The sequence below is a fragment of the Pyrgilauda ruficollis genome, unplaced genomic scaffold (genome assembly GCF_017590135.1).
Source record: "Pyrgilauda ruficollis isolate IOZ18807 unplaced genomic scaffold, ASM1759013v1 scaffold72, whole genome shotgun sequence".
In the NCBI taxonomy this organism is placed as follows: domain Eukaryota; kingdom Metazoa; phylum Chordata; class Aves; order Passeriformes; family Passeridae; genus Pyrgilauda; species Pyrgilauda ruficollis.
In genome coordinates, this window is record NW_024529044.1 from 2,563,687 (window position 1) to 2,579,527 (window position 15,841).

The 15,841-nt window shown below is 37.5% G+C and overlaps 1 protein-coding gene across 4 annotated transcripts in view; it reads right to left on the bottom strand.

Annotated features, from left to right (window-relative positions):
* The window catches only part of CEP112 (centrosomal protein 112), a 160,662-nt gene that overhangs the window by 109,519 nt on the left and 35,302 nt on the right, over nt 1–15,841 (bottom strand). For 3 of the 4 annotated variants that reach the window (XM_041485834.1, XM_041485835.1, XM_041485832.1), the window contains exons 13-17: nt 13,427–13,581; nt 12,986–13,103; nt 11,946–12,041; nt 11,076–11,135; nt 8,485–8,564 (exon numbers count right to left, since the gene is read on the bottom strand). In XM_041485834.1, coding sequence (XP_041341768.1) covers nt 8,485–8,564; nt 11,076–11,135; nt 11,946–12,041; nt 12,986–13,103; nt 13,427–13,581 — 509 coding nt within the window. The remainder of the gene's footprint in view (nt 1–8,484; nt 8,565–11,075; nt 11,136–11,945; nt 12,042–12,985; nt 13,104–13,426; nt 13,582–15,841) is intronic. The other variant, XM_041485836.1, reaches the window with a different exon arrangement.

The window sequence follows — 15,841 nt, forward strand, 5'->3', positions numbered from 1 at the left end:
GATATTTAATTCTGAGGAACCATGAGTGTCTACTTGGCTCATTGGTTTCTTCTTTCCAAGAGGACATGGATTGTCACCATTTTCTTTTCCTTTAAAGTACTGTTTGAATTATCAGATTGAGCTCCTCCATGAAGGTTGGTTGTATTGTTGCTGAAGCTGAAGGAAAGTCGTACAAAACACATAAAAAGTAAAAGCAAAATTAAGATTATCAAATATAATTGAAGTAGAGAGATCACAATCATCGAGCAACAACAAGGAACAAAGTTTTTCTTGTACTGTTTTGTAGATGGTTTCCAAGTGACTCAAAGGAGGTGACAGCCTGAAACTTCACATGCTTTTTAACAATCAGTTAATTGAATTCAATCATCTGTACAACTTTCTTTAGCCAACTGAAAGCTTTTCTCATTTCATCAGTGTTTTGGGCATTGTATAGTCTTGAAATGAGAAATTAGAAATCTGAAAAATACACTGATGTGAGAGGGAAGCCTTTGGAGTAACAAGGGAACAATTCTGCCATTAGTGTTAATTATTTGTATTTTCATTTAGTCAATGTGATCATGATAGTCCTTAACTACATTAATTATTAGAATAGCAATTTGCAGCAATTAATGAAGTGCTACAGCATGACATGGCAATGCTCTTCACATCACAAGGCAATACTTTTAATTTCATAAGCTGTGTGCCATATCAAACCAGTTTCACAGTTGTTATCTCTAAAAAGATGTCATGTGATATCTCTATAACCATCCTGAGGGACATAACAGTCCCAGAGCCAAGGATTAAAAATCAACTGTTGCATTTTTTTGGTACAACTGGAGCCTTCCTTTCAATACATATTTCATTATTGCCAGTAGGTCTCCAGAGAAACGGGGGGAAAGAAAATGAAAGGCTGTAAATAGTTAATAGAACACTTTATTTTTGCTTTTAAGTGAGACTATTAAACAAAGCTACCATATTCTGGAGCTCCACGTTGTGGCCCCTAGAGTGAGGGTTAGGGAATGTTTACAATATGCTGGAAACTTTGACTGGGTTTGCTCTAAAAGGTTTCAGATGCTCAAGCACAGCACCAAGTGGAGAACAGCTGCTTGGTTTTCCACTGATTCTTCAAGGAGAAAAAGAAGAAAAAAAACAAACCCAAACCAAAACCCAGCCTACCAAAAAAAAACCACACAGAGTTTTAAAGAGTAAAACTAGATCCCAACTCCTCAGCCACATCACATTACCACTGTTTTTAAATCACAGACGTGGCTTTTTGCATCATATTGCAATGGCTGTAACGAGACAACCCTCAACATTTTAATAAAAGATAATGATGAACACAATGAACATGAATATAAACTCTTAACAATGCTCTTTTATTGCAACACTTGGAATTGAAGACAATGCCTGCTCATACTCCTTTTAATTATTTCCGGCTTTAAATAGTAATGGCTTTTCCATTCTGACAAGAATTCTCTCCACACACAAATACTTCATTTTCAAGGAAAAATGGAATTAACTGCAGGAAAACAGCTACACTTAGGCAATTACCCTGAAAATATTAACAACAACAAGCAATTACTCAGAATTTGGATTCAACTTAGAGGAGCAAGAAAAGAAAAAAGAAATGAAAAATTGACTTGTGGTTAAAGCTATCACTCCCTTTATTTATTTATCATTGCACTGATGATTCTCAGGCTGTTGTGCTTTGCTGGGTGCAGTGGCATTTCTGACGCACACCACTCCAAGAAGCCAATACAAGAGGATTTGAAGGAGCAGCTGTTTAAATATAAAGTTCTCAAAGGGCTTGGTAGAATCAAATTCTCAAGATCCACTGTAAATCACAGCTTTTTTTTCAAATTATAACTCCTGTATATTTTGAAAAGCCTAAATTTTACTTCTTTTCAAAATGTTGGGATCTAACAATTATGCAAATGTAAATAGGAAACAAAATAATTTCTTTCCATTGCTATTTATTCTACCTCCTCCTGCCAGCTCTCTTCACATGTTTATTTTTCCTTGACTTCATCTGTTTCCCTCTTTACTGGGTCAGCAGCAGATTGTTCACCCTTTATTTCTCTCAAATCTATGTCCCCTCACCTTTACACTGCTCCTTTTGTGGTATTACAGAGAGAAGAAAATTAAATAAACACCATGGGAATTTTGCAAGAAATAAGCAACCTTAAGGGCTAGAACACCCTTACATAAAACTTCCTGTGCTAAAGTCTGATGCACTTTTAGGTACTTCTGAATAAAGCAAGAAGAGCTTTTCACATCAAACAAGCCCAAGTCTTCTCTTTATGCATCAAAGAGAACCATACAATGAAAAATGAATCATTACTCAGCCCCAGCTGTAGGAAAAGATTCTGCAAAGGACAACTTCACCCTCTGCTCATTTTTGCCTTGTCCCCATTTCACCAGTGCAGGTGAACTGGGAAACCCCAGGCAGAACCAGCACTGCTAGAGGAGGCCAGGCAGGCTCAGAACAGAAAAACCTTAATAAAATACTCAGGGCAGCATGAGAAAAGAACCTCAAACTCAGATCATCCCACTGCACCAGGGCCCAGAGCAGATGGGGCCTTGTGGAAATCAAAAATAAAGAAATGGGAATTTACTGACCCGCGGCGTCGCTGCCATCCAGAAGTTCCCTGAGGCAGCCTGAGGCTCCAGGACAGTGCTGATTTTATTTTAACTTCTGCTTTTAGCAAGGCTGACATCAAAGCCACCCTCTGAAGGCTTATAGGTATCAATGACAAGTTTAAAACCACAGGAGAAGCCTGAGAATAGCTCCAGCTCCATGGATCTGGCTCAATGTCAGGTAAGGAATGACCCAGAATAACCAAATGACTGCCAAAGCACACCAGGAGATGACAAGTGAAGCTTTTGAATAAAGAAATTACTGAGGTTTCAAGAAGAGTAACTGGTAGCAATAAAAAAGTATTTCCTTCCCTAAAGAGCATTTTTTCCACCTTGATTTAGGAAATACGAGTTCTAGCACATTTTTATCAGATATTTTCTGTGAGGTAAAACCTTGTACAGAAATAACTGTGCTACACACAAGAAATGAAATTTAAAATATAAGTGAGTACCACTGAACACCTGACAAAATCCCCAGAAATAGCAGCCCAGTACAGGGAAGCACAGAGCATTGCTCTCACACTGGAATAATAAAAAGTGGGAAAAGCTTTTTTAAGTCTGCAGTGAGGAAATTCCATGGCCCCACCTCCAACGAGAAATCAACTTCTTCTCCTTGGCTGCCATGTCAGAAACCATATGTACACAAGTATGTGCATGTACACAAGTATATATGAGAAAAGAAAGATATCACTTTATCACTTTCATTTCTGCATTTTACTGAATACCTGCAGGCACCACCTTCACACCACGTCATGACTGGACAGATTTGGTCTGCCACCTAAACCAAACGCCAAAATACTGTGAGAAAATACTGTCTGTGTGTGCTTTAAAAGCTGCTGTGAAAACTATGGGGAAATCTGCTAATGGACAGAAGTGCCTTTACTGGTTTCTAGAAAGTTTAGCAGTTTGGCCCCTCTTTCTTCCCCAGAATTTTAAACAAGTTCAGACAAAGGGTAGAAAGCCATGGAAAAAAAAGAGGTGTTGGTAGTTCCTTATGTAAACAAATAATTTTATTAAGTGAGTTGGAATGAAGCAGCTGCTCAGCATTTGCTCTGTATCATCCCCACTTGCAAAGTGCTGAGATTTGGCTCCATAGACAGACTTGGAAAAAAAACCAAAAAAACAAAGAGTAAGAGGGAGAAGGTTGTGCAGCACGGGAGTGGAGATGTGCAGGCATTCCTTGATGCTGCAGTGTTTAACTACAGCATGTGCAGCTGTACAGGGGGAGTTTCATCAATTTCATTTCATTTCATTTCATTTCATTTCATTTCATTTCTTCTAAAATGTCACTTCTTAATATTTGTTTCCTTCACACAATACAGAACTGAATAACTCAGGAAATTTGTACTTCAGGAGCATATGAAAATGGTATTTGTGTATGAGGCAAGCAAAGCAAAGAGCATTAAATCAGACCCCATCATTCTCTCCAGTACATGAGAACGGTCACAACCTTTATCCTGAAGAAATCAACGTGGTCTGCACTTCCCACAAGGGGAGGGAGAAGGTTTGTGCAGCACTGGAGTGGAGATGTGCAGGCATTCCTTGATGCTGCAGTGTTTAACTACAGCATGTGCAGCTGTACAGGGGGAGTTTCATCAATTTCATTTAATTTCATTTCATTTCATTTCTTCTAAAATGTCACTTCTTAATATCTGTTTCCTTCATACACTACAGAACTGAAGAACTCAGGAAATCTGCACTTCAGGAGCATATGAAAATGGTATTTGTGTATGAGGCAAGCAAAGCAAAGAGCATTAAATCAGACCCCATCATTCTTTCCAGTATATGAGAACGGTCACAACCTTTATCCTGAAGAAATCAACGTGGTCTGCACTTCCCACAAGGGTGACAGAGGATCACAGCCTCAAACTATTCAGGATGTTTATAATTTAGTCCAAAATCTCTCAGTCTCGAGTGACCAACTTGACGTGTCTGTGCAGCCACAAAGGTGTTGTCCCTGTCCCTGGCAGCGTCCGAGGCCAGGCTGGAGCTGTGGGACAGTGGAGGGTGTCCCTGCCATGGCAGGGGGTGGAATGGGATGGGTTTTAAGGTCCCTTCTAACCCAAACCATTCTGGGATTCTTCCATGACTCCAGAATGCAAGTGTCAAAGCCAAACACCTCAAAACTGAGCTGAGTGGTTGTAATCTTCAATAAAACGGGGAATATTTTCCTACAGCAAATATATATTTCTCATAGTAAACCAAAAGTACTGAACAATCTGCTAGCAAAATATAAGCAGAGGAAAATAAATATATTGAATGAATAAACATCCAAATTCCAGAGAACAAGACACAAGAGATGATGCTGAGAGCTGTTTAACAATATTGTATAAAGTCAGCAAGACTTTTTCTTTCTCTTCCATGCAATTTCTTCAGTAGCAAATGGGTACTGATTTTTTTTTCCTCATTTATTTTCTGTTTCATTCTACTCAGTTTGTACTGTGACAAATTATATACCTCTATTTCCTACTCCTCACTGTGAGAGATAAGAACAGCAGAGATTCAGCCTATTTGCAACCCACTCTCATGACACATTTTCCGCAACCAAACCACAGGGATTAGAGAAACAACCTTTCCCCCCAAGTAATTACAGAGAAGCTTTTCAAGAAAACTTTGTTCTTACAGAAATGCCATTTAAAGGACATTCTAGAAAAGCCCTTGCAGCACTTCTCAGAGGGACTTTGGCTATGAAGCAATGCCTGTGACATGCACTGCAGAAGTAAATATAAATTTTATATCTACAAGTCACCACCACAAGTCAGGAGTGTTGGAGCAATTCTTTTGCAAAAGGTTTGCTTTTGACAGATATTTCTACCATGAACTTCAGAAGAACAAAAAAACCTTCTGTAAACTATGAAAACCCCTATTCTGTATCGAAACTGTGGCAATACTTTTTTATTTTATTTTATTTTTGAAGTGAAAGATACTTTCAGAAATGTGAATTTTACTATTCCAAACAATGCCTCAAATGACTTTTATTCAGCATCGGTGTGGATACGTTTGAAACAGCAGCAGCAGTGTTTGCTGTCACAGCACTGGGAAAATAATGATAATAATAACAAAAATCCCCTAAAATGCCTGCCACTTCCCTTTCTATGTGCTTGCAGCTCAGCAGCTACTCAAGATATAATCCTGTGACCATTTCAGAATCAAAGTGCATTCAGATCAAAGTAGCTTATGAGAAATCACTGATGCACCTATTGGGTTCTGAGTTACAATTCCACAAGGCATTGTTTCTATGGAAGATGCTGAACTGTATTTTCACCCAACTCATGCAAGAAAAGGTTGTTTTTCTAAAGATTTACTGGGTCTGCCTGAGCTTGGAGTTAGTTAAATTCATTCTGCAGGTAGTTAAAGAAATTCAGCAAAATGAAGCATTTTTACATAAGATATTGGATCTTACGGACTCATATTAATAGGAAAGGATTGCTAAGAAGAGTAATTCTTGCAGCAATGAAAAAAAAGCCATAAGGAAGCCATCCATTTCTGCCACAATAAATACCACTGCTCCTTATCTATTACCTACTTGTACATCATATAAAAGCACATATATGAAAAAATCTTAATATTGTCAAGACACACTGGTGCTGAAGGAATGGTCTGAACTGCAGAAAGCCCTGCAGGACTGGCAGTTCCTCTGTCCTGGGCATGTGAGTCTGCTCCAGCCTGGTCAGAAATGCAGAGGTCAGACCCAGAGCTGGAATCCCAACCAGCAGAATGTGAGCTGGGCTGGACCAGGGCACTGCATTTTTGCAAATATCATCTTTTTAGGATCCTAAATCCATCCATATGGATCTGCCAACTTCTGTCTCCAGCCAGACAAAACCACACTAGAAAGCAAATTTTTATTTCTATTCAATTACTTATTAGCATTACTAATTCCATTATTAATCTTAAAATTAGTCCCAAACCCCTGCTATAAAACAATCAAAAGAGCAGTAGTATAGAGTTTTATTAAATTAAACTATCTCCACAAATAAACATTTTCCATTTCAACTGGGAGAGGTACATATGGTTTAATATTAGACATCTCTACATTATTTTCAACACTCTGAATAAAAAAAAAAAAAAAAAAACCAAAACACATAAGAGAAACAAAGTGCCATAGGACATGATAGTGACCTGGGAAAAATACAATATCAAAGAATATTCTCATTTAGAGGGGATCCACAGGAGTAGAAGCAGCCTGTACTAGGAGACACTTTGAAAACCATATAGGAACATATAGGTATATACATATAGAAGCATGTAGGTATTAATCATTTGCTGTGGGGGAAACAGCAGATGATTTTTAGGCTGTTAAACCCCCCAGGGCTCTTCAATCCCAGGAGCTGACCCATGCCCAGTTCTGGCCAAAGGATTCACCCACAGGAGGTACAAGGCTGGGACTGAGCTCTGCCAACATTGTTCCAATTCATGGCCCTTGGAGCATCACCAGCACTTTGGGCTCTTAAAATTGAGCCTTTCAAATCCTGACTCCAACTCCAAGCTACACCTAAGCTTAAATACAGCCAAGGAATATCTGAAATAACTGAGGATGTCCTCAATTCCTGCAAGGTTCCAAATCTCCAGCAGCTCACAGATCCTGCCTGGAGAGAATTTCCTCTGCACCCACGTGGAGATCAACCCTGGGCTGCAAATAAAACCAGTCTGCAAACCAGACTGGTTTTATTAACATAAGTAAGTGCAAACTGACACATTATTTGAAAGATGTGGAAGAAAATTAATGCAGCTTCATTATCAACAAATCAGATGGTAAAATACTAAAAGATTAAGTGCAGTTGATAACAGTTCAACCTCCCCAAAATTATAAATAATAGTCAGTGTAAAGAATTTAAAGATTAAAAGCTGAGTTTTTATTAATGTCTGCAGTGATTTAAGATAGTCTCTATTTATGCCAAATACCTCAGAGATTATAGAAATAAAGAAATACAGACTTCAGCCCTGTCACTTTTATGGAATGAAAGTATCTTTACTTGCCTCTCCCAGCCTAGATAAGGTACATTATGATATTAAACTGAATGCTTTCAGCAAATAACTTCTGGTTTGTTTCACAATAATCTGTTTCCCCTAGAAATTACTTCCACAGCTTTGACTTTTAACTGGATTAACACACGGAAAGAATAATTTACATCATCAAAAATGGAAGGAGCATAGCAAGAGGTGATCTTGTCCTATGTCATCTGCTGTACACAAACCACTCCCTTGCACAGAAAACATCAAACTTGGGGCATCCTGATTAGCTGCAAAGTCAGCAAAAAACCTGTTCCAAGTTAGTTAATGAAAACTGTTTGCTACAGAGCATTTCTCCCAGCTTTAGATGCACATGAAGAACAAGTACTCCCACAAAGAAGCATATGAAAGAGAAAAAATCTGCATTAGACTTGTAATTTGAGGATATTAAAGATAAAATATAAAATCAGAAGCATTGTCTATTAAATTATATTTTAAGTAAACACACCTTTCAAATTTATTCCATTTTCTAGAAGAGTCCAAAGCAACAGGTCTTTAGTTTTGATTATGTGCTTCCTATGAATAAACTCTGAATTGAACCTGGGCCTATTTATTTGAGAGGGTACGACCAGCTGACATCATTAACTCTATTTATTTTAATTAATTCTCATTAATTCTATTTTATTCCTACCACTTAAAAGTCAATGAATGTGGGTGAGTTCATTCTTACTTCTAGTTTTTTCATTTTTCTGGTTGATCAGAACCCCGAAGGTGCAGCTTTAAAACAGGAAAAAAACTATAGGAGGGCAGTTAGATGAGATAAAGGATACATTTATTTAATAAATAAATAAATATAAATAAATAAACATTTTAAAATACCAGGGATGGTTCAAGAATTATTCCACATTCACTTACTTCAGAGCCTGCTCCAGGCAGTGAATTTTCTTCTGAGCTTCCCCTCTTTCTTTATCCAGATCATTCCGAATGCTATTAATCTGCCATTTAAAGAAAAAACCACCATATATTTTAGCCAAAACAGTGTCTGAGTTAAAATAAATCAATGTTATTTTAAATTCTAAAAGCTATTTATTTGCATATTCCTTTTCCATTGATGCAGAGAACCATCCATGAATTTCTAAAATTATGTGAAATGCAAAAGCAGAGATTAACAGAGAGATGAAGTATGGGAATGCAGCCAATGAGCTATTTTCCTTCTCAAAGTAAATATTACTGTCTAGAATAAAGAAATATCAGTAATTACATAAAAAAGGAACTAGATTTTCTTTATGTAAATAGAGAAAAGCAGATAGGAAACTGCCTAAAATAGTGACCTGTATTCTCTGAGGTGCTAAGTTCCTCACCAATTTGTGACCACCCAAACTGAACCACTTCTGATCAATTCTCACAATAAAAAATATCAAACATAAATACATAAACATCCTAAAGAACAATAATAATAGAACAATTAGCAATAATAATCCTAAAAATAAGTACAAAACCCCTTGAATCGGCAACTTCTCAGGCATGGTCCAAACCACAAGTTTTTGTAAGGTTTTTTGCCAAGGGCAGGTTAAGTCCAAGAGTTTGTACATAATCCAAGAGTTGTATTGCTTTAGAATTGCTTAAGGAACAATGTGGGGTTGGGACATACAGGAAATCCTTTAGCCACCTACAGTCACTTGTAATCTAAAGAAATAAAGAATAAAAATAAAGAAAATAAAGAAAAGAAATAAGAAAATTAAAAAAAAAAGAAAAAAATAAAAATGTGTTTTACTAAGTATGTAGGCCAGTGAAAAAACATATTCAGAGATTCTCTGCTGGGAGCAGTTCCATGGAGGTGTTCACTCCAGGAACACTTAAGTTGGATTTCAAGAGCCTCCAAATCCATGAGCTGCCTACTACAGAATGAAGAAGCTACTGCCAAACCAGGTAAAATTCTATATATTCAACAGGTGGCTTGGGAATGGCTGTCAGGAATAATCTGTCACTCTCCTGATGCTGAGCTGAATGCTTGGAAAACAAGCAGTCGATTATTTATAAAAAGCAGGTGTTTCCTTGGCTTGTAAAGCCATTTAGCCTAACTGGTTCCTGATCCAGCAGATAAGCACATTTAATCAAACAGTGACATTTAAGGTTCCTACCTATGATTTGTTTGATGTTTAAGTATCCTCAGAGGCAACAGCCACTGCAGACTCATAAAGATTATTAGATAATGGCTAGGTTTTTAAGTGAACAGATTGCAGTAGAGACTTCATGATTCCTTTACTTGTTTTAGTATTTTATGGGCCAATCCATCCTGGTTTATGGATTTATACCCATAGATTATTCACTGGTATTTTTCTTCTCGTCCTTTCTCAAAGATTTGAGCTTGAAAACAGTTACACCAGAATTTATGAACAAACTGCTGTCAAGTTATCTATAAAAAGAAAGGCTCTGCTTCCTTGTTTGCTGATGCAGAATTCCAACTTCCCTCCCTGGGCTCACTGGCTGGAGGCACTGCTGACACATCTCACCCATGCTTAAGAGCTTTCTCCTGAAAGATCCTCAAACCTCAGTCAAATTTTGCCAATATATTTTTCATTTTGGCCCGCAAATCACTCCAATCCTGGATTTTTCTCGAGTTCAACATTTATAAAACCACGACTTGACTAAAAAGACAAATGTAGGTTAGGTTTAAACCAAGGCAGATCCTGGAACAAAGAATGTTTTGACTTCAAGTCACCAGAAGGAACTAACTCAAACCAAAACCTCTCTACAATTCATGTCACAAGTGCTATTACCAAGTGACAAGTAGCTGGGATCACAATCCATTATTTTATGTTATAAATTTGCCACATTTGGCAATGACATGTTTGAGTAACACATCCTTTCAATTAAACAGGCATCTAAGGCACCCTCTGGCTGCACATGAGTTGCACATATAATGTCACTAAAATTGAAGTTTAATTTGAAGCCTATTGATGTTCTGAGTCTAAAAGAGCAGGCAGGATTTGCAAAGTGCTTTAGGATGAAGTGTGTCTGATGCAAATTACATTTTTTACTTTAAGTTTCTGATGTAAAAACGATGCCTGTTGACAATATCTAGAGAACACGTGGAGAAGGATGGAATAGAGATACTCTGGGGGAAAAGGAGTGTGGGAGAACACATGAGCACTGCCAGAGGTCAGGCCAGGTTTCATTCAGTTCATTTTCCTTTCAATAACAGCAGCTGCCACCACGAGCAGTGTACACACACAGGACAGGCTGCCAGGGGCACTTTTTTGGGAATGCCATCCCAGCCTCCATCCCCTGGCAACAGGTTCCTAAAATCAGAGGTGATATCCCTGTCCTTAAACAGCTGTGCTTAAAATCTTACTTGATTTTGTCCAATTCTTTTTTCCAAACCTTGTGAAGTGCTTGGATTCCCAAATTTATTATTTGGGGCTTTCAAAATTTCAACCTTTAAGTCCTGTACAGAACAAAATTGGAGGTGTGCAGAAGATGGGAGATTTTTCTGGAAATATTACCTGTTTCTCATACACACGCTTCAAGTGAAGCTTGTCCTGCTGAACCTTGTATTCTTGATCCTGCAGAGGAAAAGATGTGTATTCTAAATCAACAAATCCCATTTTTCTTCCATTTCAGAGCATTCATCAAACACAGACGTTAGCTATCATATAGAACAGTCCATAGCAAAATAAAAACCCGCTTTATATCATCATGAAAAAATTCTCTGACATAGAAGAGAATTTAACCAACACCAAATAACACAACTATCTCCAAAGTCATGATTCATGTTTGCTAAAGAGAAACAGCAACTTGTTCTCCTGAGCTATTAAAATGCCATTCTGTACTATATCAACTGTGAAATGAAAGACATTGGAAGAAAAGTAGATGCCAAAACTCAACCAGGACTGATACATGATACAGATGTGGAACTCATTACCCTGAGATAGAAGGATTAATTTAAATGCCTACAGGAAGACAGAATATTGAACGGAACTATTAAACAGTGCAAATTAAAAACAATTTTGAAACTTTAAAAATGTTTACAGTTTATGAGAAAAAAAAAGATATTCATCATTCTTTGACAGGCTTCTTTGTAATCCACCAACAGAGATTTAAACTCTTTTATTTAACATGTGATCTACAAGAAACAGTCAGAAAACTTCTGTGAAAATTCTGCTCTTACCTATCTTTTAGCCACACTTTCTAAATCAACCTTTAACCACATGTGACATTGTGGTTATGTGACATTTCATGTATTTCCATTCATAAAACAGAAACAAGCAAGCATGGTATACAGAAGTACATTTAAGGATGGATATCTAAACATTTAAATCACCAAATAAAGTAAAAAGAGTTGGTCACTTCTGAGAAAGAAAGTCAGGGCTCACCCTCAGCTGCTGCTTCCTTTGATGTTCAGAGTCTTGCAATTGTTGTTTCAGCAGAGCCATTTCACGGCGTAATTCTGCAATCACATCACATGTCTGCTGGGATTTAACAGAAAAAGCAGTTTTTGTCTTGGACTGCTCATTAGCTCTTTTGCATTTTCGAATTTATTTCTCTAAAGTTTCCAGAAACTGGAAAAATTATTATCTTGGGAGAAAAACCTGTATGAGTTTACGGCTCTGGGTGAGTCAGTTTGGGCCCTCTGGTGAGCTTAGAAATGAAAACAGCAGCAAAAAAAACCACCCCTAATAATAAAAAATTCCCACTAAAATCTACTAAAAATTAGTAGAAAGAAAAATATCTTGTAAATGAAGTGGAGTAAAGCATCATCAAAGCTCAGAGAATTTCAGCACATGAACACCAAACACCCACTGGTCCTATGGCTCTATGGATTAATAAATGATATTTAAAACTTGAGTCTTTTCTACAATTATTTAACTTAAAAATCACTTTAAATATGTACCATCTCTGTACCTGTGCATAATGGTAGATATCAACCTGACAGATGCTTTTCCAGAAACAAGCCAGAGTTATTACATTTTGGGTGAAGCCTACACTTGCAAAATATAAAAATATTTCCTTAAACACATAAATATTTAATACAATGTTCAATACTATGATGCCTGCAGGACTTTTTTTTCTGGAAAAAATATTTTCTCTCATGAAAGAGGTTTTGTGAAAACATTAAGTCTTCAGGGGTGTATCCAGAATTTTTACAGGAGCACAAACAAAATTAATTAATTGTACCTTATCTGAATCAGCTGTAGAAATACACACACACCAGAATAACCAACCAACCTCAGATGATTTTTCAGTCAAATTTGGGAATAAAAAGTTAAATCCCAATTTTATTTAAACTTACACTCATGACTAACTTGGGGAACTGAGCAATTCCTTGGATTTATTCATAAGCATCACATTGATAGTGAGGAGAACACTTAAGAAATAAACCCCATTTTCCTGCCTCTTACACCTGGCAGCATACCTGAGCTTGTTCCTGTTTCAGAAAATCTCTATCAACATCAAATTTACTTTGTAGCTGCTGAAGGTTCTCCTTGTATTCCTGCATAATCTGGTCCTTGTCTTTCTGAAGTAACTTGTACCTACACGGAGCAAGCAAACAGAATATGGAAATTGCTTTCATATGTTGGCATTTTACCTGCTCAGTATCAATTCCACGGAGTCTGCACATCTGCCACGTGCTCTTGTCACAGAATGAGCTGCTCATAAATAATGGAAAGATAAGACACTCCTCAAGGTGGTCATTTGGGTCACTTTAAATGAGTTTGACACCAATTAATATATTTTCATGAGACTTTTCTAATGTCAAATGCCATTCACTGTGTTCCTGGAACAAAATTAATAATGTTTGCTTCTGGAAATTCCATATTCTTAAAAGTTTAACCAGCAATTGTTATTGAATTACCTTTCTTTCAGCTCCTCAAGTTGGGAGCAGACTTCCTGGTAGCGCAGTTCTACCTCAATCTTCTCCTGAGATAATTTCTGACGTTGTAAATTACTACTTTCAACCTCAACAGTCAACTCCTGTACACGGGCCCCCAGCTTTTGGACAGTCTCGTTCTAGAAGAACAGAGAATTAGTGAGAAAAGCCCAGAATCAATGAGGGAATACCCCAGCTGTTATTCAGTAGCCTTGAGCAACGAGGTTCTCTGGCGACGCAGAGACACAAGAGTTACAATGGCAAAGCTGTCATCAATCATGATAGTAAATTCTATACTGCATATAAAAACAAATATATCTTCAAAATGTGGGTGTTTATTCCCCCTCAAAGTGACATCTCTTCTCCTATACACAGAACAGCATATGCAACTGATTTCTAAATTACAAATCCTTTAAAATGGGAGAGAAAACAATATTTCAATGGAAAACCACAATGGATGATAATATATACAAAGCATTTTCAGACTTTCCAGAAATCTCACTGCAGTAACTTTCAGTAAATTACAAGCATCTCTCAAAAGCTGTATCTTTTTCCTGGAACTTCATCTCACAATATAAACTAATCTAAAAACTAACAAAGTAAGAACAGGCAGGTAGCATGAGATTACTCTAGGCCTTCCCATTCTTCCCTGTATTTATGGCAATATGCAGGGAAATGAGGGAAGAACTCCTTAGGAGGATGGGGTCAGAAAATCAGATCCAGAGTAGGTATCAGAATTATTTTTATATTAAGAAAGGCCTGAAGATGAGAGAAGTGGAACAGAAATGTCACCCACTCCTAAAGTAAAATAAAACCCCAACTATCTGCCCTGTGCAGCCACTGCCCTGCCTGCCACTGGAGGTGACACGAACCTGAGCAATGCACGAACCTCACACAGAGACATCACCTGAATGGCCACCTGAGCTCTGGCAAGTGGCCACAGAGATTTCGCAGCCACAACACAGCAAAATTCTCCATCCTAGCCAAGCTGCTCAGTGTGGGTTTGGTTTTCTGGGGCCAGAGGGTTGTTTGCTTTGGGGGCTTGGGGTTTTTGTTTGTTTTGTGGTTTTCTGCGGTTTTGTGAGTTTTGTGTTTGGTTTTTTTTTTTAATAATTAAAAAAGGAGTAATTTTTAATATACCACTGAATATAATTCCTGGCTGGCCCCATGTCCCTCAAGGAAGTTCATCCTTGTTCAGGGTACAAACCCCTCCTTATCAGCTCTATGGCAGTAATGAAACTGTTCAGCCAATTCCACTTGCTAACAGCACTGGCATTCCTGACAACATGAAACTCTGAACAGGGAAACTCTGAAATACCAACGGAAAAAAAAATTTAAAAATCAGGAGAGAGAGAAAAAAAGAAAACTAATTTCCAGTGACAGTCTAGTCTTTCATCTTAAGCCCTGCCTTGAACTCTACCTTGTTTAATTATTAAATCAGAAGCTGCTCGGCAAGATCTGTCTAGTTTTGATGGTTCTTAAATTCAATCTTGCTGACAGACTGTGTCCACTTTTCTCTGTATTTACTGTTACCTATGACATGATCTGAATGTTAATTTTTAAATTCAACATTCATTAATAAAGGAATAAATTTTGTTTGACATTGTCTTTTCACTCATTCAATTTTCCTCGTACTTCATCCTGATGAAAAGTACAGGATGCTTTTTTGAGGTTACTTGTTAATTTTTTTGCTTTTTGCATCATTTATATAACAGGCACAAATCCAGATTATACCTAATTACATGCTTATAATTACTCTAAAAAAGAAATGCAATAAATTAGAATAATCAATACATATTTTAAAATTCTTTTAATGTCATCTTTCATCTAACAGAAGCATTTGCTCAGTCAAAGAGGAGGTGGGTGAGTAAAAATCATGTTTCTATGAAAATAGATGTAATATATAAATGGTCTACAAACTTGACAAAGGCAAAAGTTCTGCTAACTTGAATCAAATATTTATAATTAAGGACTGATTCTAAGATATCAGTGTAACATTGATGGAAGGGCTGTACCTTGTTTAATTTTATCTGGGGAATAAAATCCTTGGCTGGACTGGCTGCCAGGACAGTGCCCTCTCCCAGGAGAGAACAACTGCATTGCACCATTGAAAGAAAGGATGTATGTGCATGAATAACAGAATCAAGGAATGGTTTGGGTTGAGAGGGACCTTCAAAACCATCTGATTCCAGTCCTGCCATGGGCAGGGACACCTCCCACCACCCCAGGCTGCTCCAAGCCCCATCCTGTGGCATCCACATTCTCTGGAAAAATCCCTTCGCTCAGGATTTTCTCCTGGGAAGCTGAGAAGCCTCAGAGAAAAGGAAAGCAATTTTTATCTGATTTGCTCCTCCTGTGTTGTGCTCACATGTGGAATGTGTTTGGAGATTGTTTACTCAC